This window comes from Meleagris gallopavo, chromosome 1 (genome assembly GCF_905368555.1).
Source record: "Meleagris gallopavo chromosome 1, MGAL_WU_HG_1.1, whole genome shotgun sequence".
Classification (NCBI taxonomy): domain Eukaryota; kingdom Metazoa; phylum Chordata; class Aves; order Galliformes; family Phasianidae; genus Meleagris; species Meleagris gallopavo.
Window position 1 is genome coordinate 88916187 of NC_139404.1, and position 8549 is coordinate 88924735.

Below are 8549 nucleotides of genomic sequence, written 5' to 3' on the forward strand. Positions count from 1 at the left end.
AAAGGCGTTAGCAATATCAATGGTGGCGTACCATTTGGCTGCCTTTGACTCCAATTCATATTGGAGTTCTAACATATCTGGCACAGCAGCACTCAATGGGGGTGTGACTTCATTCAGGCCACGGTAGTCCACCGTCAGCCTCCATTCTCCACTGGCTTTACGCACTGGCCATATGGGGCTGTTAAAAGGTGAGTGAGTCTTGCTAATCACTCCCTGATTCTCTAGTTGGTGAATCAGCTTCTGAATGGGGAGCAAGGAATCCCTGTTGGTGCGGTACTGCCGTCTGTGCACCGTTTTTGTAGCAATCGGTACTTGTTGCTCTTTCACTCGTAGCAACCCCACGGCAGATGGATCTTCTGACAGGCCAGGCAAAATAGACAACTGCTTAACACCTTCTGTGTCTACAGCAGCTATTCCAAAGGCCCATCGATACCCTTTGGGATCCTTAAAATATCCCCTTCTGAGGTAATCAATACCAAGTATGCATGGAGCCCCTGGGCCAGTCACAATAGGGTGCTTTTGCCAGTCTTTACCAGTGAGGCTGATTTCGGCCTCCAACATAGTTAGCTCTTGGGAACCTCCAGTCACCCCATGAATATAAATTGATTTTGTCCCTTGGTGACTCGAGGGCATTAGAGTGCACTGTGCACCAGTATCCACCAGGGCCTTATATTTTCGTGATTCTGATGTGCCAGGCCATCTAATCCACACAGTCCAATAAACTCTATTATCCCTTTCCCCCCCTGGCTGGGGGCAGGGCCCCTCTATTTGTTACCTTCATTGTCTGCAGCAACTGGAGCAATCACCTTTTTGGAGAAGTTCACCTTGGTGGTTGATTTGTCTTGTAACTCTCTTACCCGTGCTTGAAGTACAGGAGTAGGTTGTTTATGCCACTCCTTCATATCTTCTCCATGGTCACGTAGGTAATGCCACAAGGCAAAACGTGATGTGGTCTTACTGTTGTCACTTGCTCGAGCAGGAGAACGTCTTCTTTTGATGGCTGAGACATTAGATGCCACCGGCTGGGAGGAAATCAAGTTGATGAGCCCCTCCAATAGGCTGTTTTGGGAATTCTGGTCCCCATTTGATGTATCCGTTACCTCCATGGATTTATCAGCTTCAGGCACGGTTGATAGTTTGTCTATTATATCTTCTTGTTTGTTTTCCATTCTGTCCAGCTTTTCAGCTACCTTTGTAATGGCTGAAACACAAGCTCGCAGAGGGCTTAAATGTAACTCAAAGTCTTGAAGTTTATTAACCAATTCACTTATAAGGGGTCTTCTTTCCCCTCTGCCATACATTGCTGCAAATGTGCTGGCGTACCTTTCTGGTGCGGTCTTTGTGAATGTACGCCACATGTTTGGTGTACACCTGACTCTCTCGGGATCATGCTCTTGGTCTGGCTCGTCAGGAATGAAATCGGGGCTATGTAGCATTTCCACCACAGCATATTCTCTTAAATAACAGATGCCACATAGTTATTTCCATCCATGTTTTCAATTGGCTATATATACCTATTGCTCCATAGAGCAAAGTGGTGAACTTAATTAAGGCCCAGTATGTTTTTAGCATTAAGAAAGAAGAGACAGTGGCATGCAGCCCCTTAAAAGGCAGTTTCAGTAGAGAAAGCATTTTTTCTCTTTTTTTTTTTTTTTTCTTTTACAGAAACAAGATAGCAAGGCTCAAAGTTTACAAATATCCTAGAGTATTGGCCGTCCGCCTGGACTTTTCAAGGTCACGCTTTCAGACAGTACTGGTGAAACAGATAAACTTTCCCAATGAAGCTGTCTGAGAGCGGAGAGAGAGATTTGTTCAAAAAGCTAAAAAGCAACTGTTGCCCGCATTCTCCACCAAGAATGTCAACGGTTTACGGGCTGGTTCGGCCCGGTTCCGTGACTAGAAGGGCGGAGGGATCCGCGGATCCGCGCCCCCGGGAAAAAAAAAGAAAATAAGGGACCCCGAAATAATTGAAAACAGTGGCAACAATCTGAGGTAAAACAAAGTAATTTACTAAATATGGTATCAACAGAATTTTATAAGGAGAGAGAATGTGAAATTGATGGTGGATCGGCCTTACCACAACGCTGAGATGAGAAGCGCAGGCAGAGAAGCGCAGGCGAGAAGCGCAGGCAGAGAAGCGCAAGCGAAGCAGCGCAGGCAGAGAAGCGCAAGCGAAGCAGCGCAGGCAGAGAAGAGAGCATCAGGTGACCTTGCCGGGAGTTATATCTCCTCGTTGACCGCAAAGCCCCCTGGGGAAACGTAGCTGCTCTTCTCCTCTGGACAGGCACCCGGAACTTGAGCATCAGCAGTCAAACCCCCAGTACATTGCATGATGTTATGATGTGGAATACCGATAATGAAAAATCATGAAACCATGACAGAAGGAAAAGCTTTTCCTTTGTCTTTTGATACTCTGCACAATTTTCATTTCATTCATCAGACCAATAAATCTCTGCTGATTTGCTCTAGTGAGTGAAAAAAACTGTACATCAGTGAATTTTGTGTTCTAGCAAGTAAGCCATTCTACAAGAACAGCTTCTGTTTCAGGAAACATGTTCTATTTCTCGTTTTCATCAGTGTTAGTGTACCTGTAATTGTTTACGATGCTTCATAGCCTACTCGTCAATGTTGTGTCCTATGTCTGCAGAAATAATGAAACCATAACAATGAGAAGCTTGACTACAGCATATGCTCTATCATTGAAAGGTGAGAAGAGTCCACAAATGCTATTTTTTTTCCAAATAATGAGAAGCCCTATTTAGGTAAGTGCTTAGAAACAACAGCATCATTTGTGGCATCATTTTAAAGGTTCTGCTTTTATCAGAGAATTAAGCTAGAAGACATCTGCTTTCTGTTTTAGAAACATTATACTAAATCAAGATCAGAAGGTAGTAGTCTCAGACACACTGAACTAGAGTTGCTCTAATACTGATTGGAATACCAAGTACCTGTAATTGCCTCTCAGAGCCTATGAGAAAGGAGTAATATGATGTTCTTCTCTCTTCCTTTGCAGTCTAGAGCTTTGCTCTGTCTTCCCAGTGCTCCTTCTCCAGTTTGTATCCCCTCTGCCTGTGACCTGGTCTTCTCTCGTGGTCACAAATAAAAAACTTGCCCTCTTTTTTTTCCAGTTCACATGGCTGCACTCCTCCCCAGCTTAGTGTTATTTCCTAAATTACTCACTACTTCTCTCCTAAACCTCATGCTGTCTGCCATTCTTACTTAACCATTTCTACCCACTGATATCCACCGATTTTCCACACTAGACCACTTTTCCTGTACAAATCATTAGCATAGTATGAGACTGCACAGAGCCACACTTGTCTCAAGCCCAGAGGACAAAGTCAACCCAGTCCTGGCATGAATTCCCCTAACTGTTTTCAAAGACAGAATGGGGGAATTGCTTCTACAAGGAATGTAAGGCAGATGGCTCCAAGTACAGTGAGTACTTACTCGTTGGAGAGAAATAAAACCTGTGCCTACTGTGATATGACAGATTGGTTTGAAAGAGTTCTGTGCAGTTTGTAATATTCAATGTGATCAAAAGAAACTTACTTAGCATCAGTAACTCCCTCCATTTAGTCCTAACTTTCACTGGAAATAGAAGGCATAAAATTATTAATAGAAGCTTGGTAGCTATTGGCAACTGTTTTATGCATTTTTGATAAATTTTTCTGTAGGCTGTGTGAAAGCTACAGGATAAGGAAGTACTGGAGGTGACAGACAGTTGTACGTTTCCATGATCAAAAAGGTCAGAAGAAAGAGCTTGACAGCTAGGTCACCAATAAACATAAGATTTTCTTCATGTGGATCAATATAAGGTTAATCAAAATAATGAGATATATGTAATAAAAGACAGATCTGGTATCATAATAGTGGTACTTTGTCCTCGAAACTCTGTGGTTGGAGAAGTTCCTACTTGTAGTTTCAAAATACTTCTTGAAACTTGGTTGATGAAATACAGGAAGATTTCTGCTCTGTTGGGTAATTTTCCTATTAGGTTTGGTTTACTCCTGATTTTACATATTTTTCTTCTTTCATATTACTTTCATTTTCTGTTCATACCTACTCCCTCTCTTCTTATTTTATTAATGGCAAATTGCAGTAGAAATAAAGCTTCACTGGCTTGGTTCTGAAACGTTTTATCTTATTTTTAACCAGCCAGCATATCTAGGCATACTCAGTCACTGATAGTTTTTCAGTAATCCCCTTGGAATTGGCTGTATAGGAAGTGGAAGACAGATCTTGCTGAATGTCTGCTAACATTACTAGTAGTGAAAAGTATCTCCAGCTGTCTGTTTCCCATTAAAATTAGCCTGCAGTTTATTTTCCTACTTTCCTTCCACTTATACCAACTGTGACCCAACAGGCTTTCATCTCCGTGTTTGCAGTGAATGGTTCTGTTATGATGGAGGCATTCTAAAATGGAGCAGTGCCTCCTTTTCACAGCATCTGAAAGGAAATCCTGTTATACCAGGCCGGACAGAGCTTTGAGCAACCTGATCTAGAGGAGGATGTGCCTGCCTGTAGCAGGGGGGTTGGAACTAGGTGATCTTAAAAGTCCCTCCAACCTAAACCATTCTATGATTCTAAGAGGCTTCAACATTGCTGCAATTTACATTATAGTAATATGCTGAACAATTGCAAAGGACTCAGTTCTGTCACCCTATCTGTATCAGTATATGAAGGTGATCCAAATAGCCCAAGTTTGCCATTTAGTCTCTTAGAGTATACATGCTGTATAAATTTCATTGGCAGGATTATGTTCTCTTGGTTGATCCTTCTTAGCCAATAATTTCAGACAAATACTGTTGTAATTGTTCCTTTTTTATTACTTTACTGTCCCATGCTTTGTTTCATCACTGAATATTTTTTGGAGGGGATGTTTTTAGGATCAATTGTTTTCATTTCTTTTATTCAGGTCTTTGCTTACACAGTCTGTATTTTTACAACATTTTGTTGTTTTTTTTTTTAATTATTATTATTTGCTTTATATTGATTAAAACACACTACTATTCAAAATCTGTGTGTCCTGGCACAGCAATTCTCTAATCTCCGCATGCAAGTACTTCTATTTTTATTTCATAGTCTTCTGCAGTAAAATCTTGATGGTCACTTATGATGGATTACTTTAATTGCATCATGATTTGTAGCACAGCATTGCTTTAAATCCCACATCCAAATAGAGGTCTCCTGCTCTGCAGCCTCCGGTACAAAAGTAGCCCTTTGTTCCACTGAGTAATGGGGTAAGATCAAAATATCCTGCACAAATCAATATTAGAAACAGTCCAGCATCACCTGGCGATAGACTTTTCAGTAGAGAAGTCAACTTACTTGGAGTGAGTCACTCTTTCTGGAGCTTTAGTTTCCCTTGTTTATTGGATGTGCTTTGACCTCAGAGCTGTTGTTTCTGCTTGTTTGTTAGACTTTGGGATTGTTTTGTCTGTGATCCAAAGATGGAACTCATCATTGTAAGCCCTAAATGTCTGAAGATGAGTTTTTCCTCGGGGAGAAATTTAGTAGATTGCAGTGGCTGGAAAAAAAGGAGGTTTGTCTTTCCAAAAAAGGGATGGATGAAACCATCCAAATGGCTCAAGAAATGGGAAGAAGTCGTAACAGTTGAACAGACAAAATAGCTTGAATCAATCTTGATGCAGCTTTCATCTTGTTTTGCTGCAGGCAATCCCTGTAAGAGTGCTTATGTTTCCAGCACCAATGGAGAACACAGACTTGTCTCCTTTTCCTGGAAAGCAAGAGATCAGGCTGGGATGCAGACATAAAACTCCTCTACACCAGTCCTCTCCAGAAAGCAATTTGGTTTTCTTTTATTGCTCTACACATTCCATAAGAAAGTTGAGTTTGAACATGCTTTTTGCTGTGTCTGCGCGTTGATTTTGTATTTATTTTAATAGCTCTGCCTGGTGGTTTTTGCCTGAATCCAACTAATGCATTTGTAAGGTGCTAGCTAGTATAATAAATAAATAGATGGCAACCAGCAGAGTGTTGCTGTAAGAGAAGAGATGAGGCTTGCTATTTCTGCAAGCAGCTCTTATTTGTTACTTCAGACCATAAATTGAGCATAGGAATTAACATAAAAGATCAGTTCAGCCTTTGCAATACTCTTGTATTCTGCCTTCTTACACTCCTGTCACCCTGGGCACTTCATCCACAATCCAAAATGTCTGTGTTGGAGATAATGTGATGTGAGTTTTGGTGTTTATTGTTGTTTTACTTTGTTTTTTCTCTTAACCTCAGTGATCAAGGTTGACCAATTACCTGGAAAAAAAATAAAAATGTTTCATGGCTCATCAATCTTCTGGAGATTGTATTTTTTTTTTTCCCAGCATGCTCTTGGATGTTCTTGAGACCCACAAAAGGGAGATCTGCTTTTAATACCCTTGCTGGGGTGAAGAGTGGTATTTTGCTTCCAAAAGCCTTTTTGCTGTTGGTTGTAATTGGAAGCTTAAAAAACAGCAGGCTTAGAAATATTTCAAAGCTCTCTAGAGAGCAGAGCCTGGTACTGGAGGCTTATGGACAGATTTTTGCTATCAGGTATGATATCAATCAAGAATAATTCCAATGATTGCGGGGTTGTTACTCTGGCATAACCAAGAGCAGAATGTGACCCTCAGTTTAATTTCTGATATGACTCCTGGATTTATTGGAACTGTGCATCTCTGAAGGACCTTTCCTGCCTTTGCTGCAGCGGCAGCTTGATGTAAATCAGATTTCCTTGCAGCTGAAAAGAGTGCTGATTATATATGAAGCTCTGACGTTTGCTGGAGTTCTGTGTTCCCAGGACTGGCTTAGGCGTTCAACCAGCTTATCCTTCTGCCTGTGACCTGAAGTAAGAGAAAAGTGTTTTACAGTAGTAATAAAGAGATTACATTAGATGAAGTTATTTTCAGTAGCTATATCAGGAAGATTGAGAGTCAATTATTCTGGTCAGGTTCATCTTTAGGACACAAGCAAAGAAGAGAGCTGAGACATTTATATTGTACTAGCAAAAAAAGATTTAAAGATACTGTGTTTGCACTGACTACTTGGGCGCTAGCGCAGGGAATAACTCTGGAATAACTCTTGGTGATGTCACTGCTCATATTTTGGGAGCTGGAGAATATTGTTTCCATCTCTTTTTGGGTGCTTCCTGACTCTTACTCAACAGAAAAAAAAGCAGGCTGTGTGGCCTTTGTCACCTGTCACAGTGAATATTTGGTAGGGAGAACAGCACTGAGGCTCCTGATGGTATTCCTGGGGTGTTTTGTGAATTTCTCTTCTGTTATAAAATCTGCTTTTAGAAAACTTTCCAGTGTTCTCTGTTGATCCCACAGAAATACTGATGTATCTCTTATCACTTTTTTTTTTTTTTTTTTTTTCTGCAGAGGGAAATGTTGCTTGAAGAGTTGCCATATGCAATGGCATGTCATTCTGCTCCCTATTTTTAAATATTCACATAGACCCCGTGTATTGGAAGGAAAGATGTCTATTCTGAGATAGCAAGAGTTGAATAAGTAACCTCTTTTTAAAAGAAACTGATCATCAGCTGCAGATGGGGCTGTGCCAATGGATGGTAAGATTAGTGAAGTCACACTGATGCAAACTCACTGAAGATCTTTGTGTGTGCCCCAGTTACCCTGTCCACAAGACTTTGTTGATATTTTGGCACTATTGCTTTACTTTGTATGGCATTTGCTTCCTTCTCTGCATTCATCTGTGTATTTTCTGCATTTTTTATGATGTGTTAAAATTTTCTCCTCTTTGGGACATTAGACTTTTTTCAGTCAAAATGAGCTGAGTGATTCCAGTTTGACAGAATAATACCAAAACCTTCCAGAACAAAATGGTATCAAAGAAGTATCGCTTTCAACAGCTTATAATGTGTCTGGAAACATACACTGTTTTTCTTTTCTATGCCTTTTCCTTCCTTTCTGGGGACACTAATGGACTTACTAAATTGGCTGCTTATAGTGAGGGGATTTCAGTCAGGTTTTACTTCCTTTCCATGTTGTGTAAATTCTGGCAGGTAAGCGCCTTTATATACTCACTTCTGGTACAAGCTAAAATTGTCAGTGTCCAAAGAATGAGCCTAACAAGTATAATCAGCACTTGATCTACCATTCTGAAGAAAGAACATCTAATTACAACTCAATATTTTATTCTGGTAACATTGATTCACCAGAATTGATTGCAGCTCGGTAAGCAGTACACTCTCTCTCCAGTCTCTCCACTCAACAACCACTTCATCTCAGCAATAGCTGTTGAATTGGTAACGTAGCTGCTACTGAAAATTAAGGAGACATAAGGAAGAAAAAATAATTGTTATTACGTTTGCTTGGAGCAGCTTGCTAGAGCTGATGAGCATCAGTGAAACTCATCTACAATGAACCTTGATGGGGAGCTGTCCTGCAGCAGATCAGAGTGTTTTTCTGTTGAGATCCAGAAGCTGAGTGTGATTTATCCCTGTTTTGCTTCTGTACAGCAAAACTGCTCTATTAATTGCACTTAGTGGTGACCATGGCATCCTGTAAACATTTTTGCCTCTTTTCCCAGCC

The 8549-nt window shown here is 40.7% G+C and overlaps 2 protein-coding genes across 7 annotated transcripts in view; one reads left to right on the forward strand and one right to left on the reverse strand.

Moving 5' to 3' along the window:
* The window catches only part of LOC146545498 (uncharacterized), a 4767-nt gene extending 4134 nt beyond the window's left edge, over positions 1 to 633 (reverse strand). The window contains exon 1 of the mRNA XM_085239948.1: positions 1 to 633. This exon is cut by the window's left edge and continues 2797 nt beyond it. Coding sequence (XP_085096074.1) covers positions 1 to 633 — 633 coding nt within the window.
* The window catches only part of NSUN3 (NOP2/Sun RNA methyltransferase 3), a 50547-nt gene extending 44256 nt beyond the window's left edge, over positions 1 to 6291 (forward strand). For 3 of the 6 annotated variants that reach the window (XR_014887408.1, XM_085239954.1, XM_085239970.1), the window contains one exon: positions 1 to 1696. This exon is cut by the window's left edge. The gene's annotated coding sequence lies outside the window, so the exon portion shown is untranslated. The other 3 variants (XR_014887401.1, XR_014887400.1, XR_014887402.1) reach the window with 3 other exon arrangements.
* The last annotated feature ends 2258 nt before the right edge of the window (positions 6292 to 8549 follow it).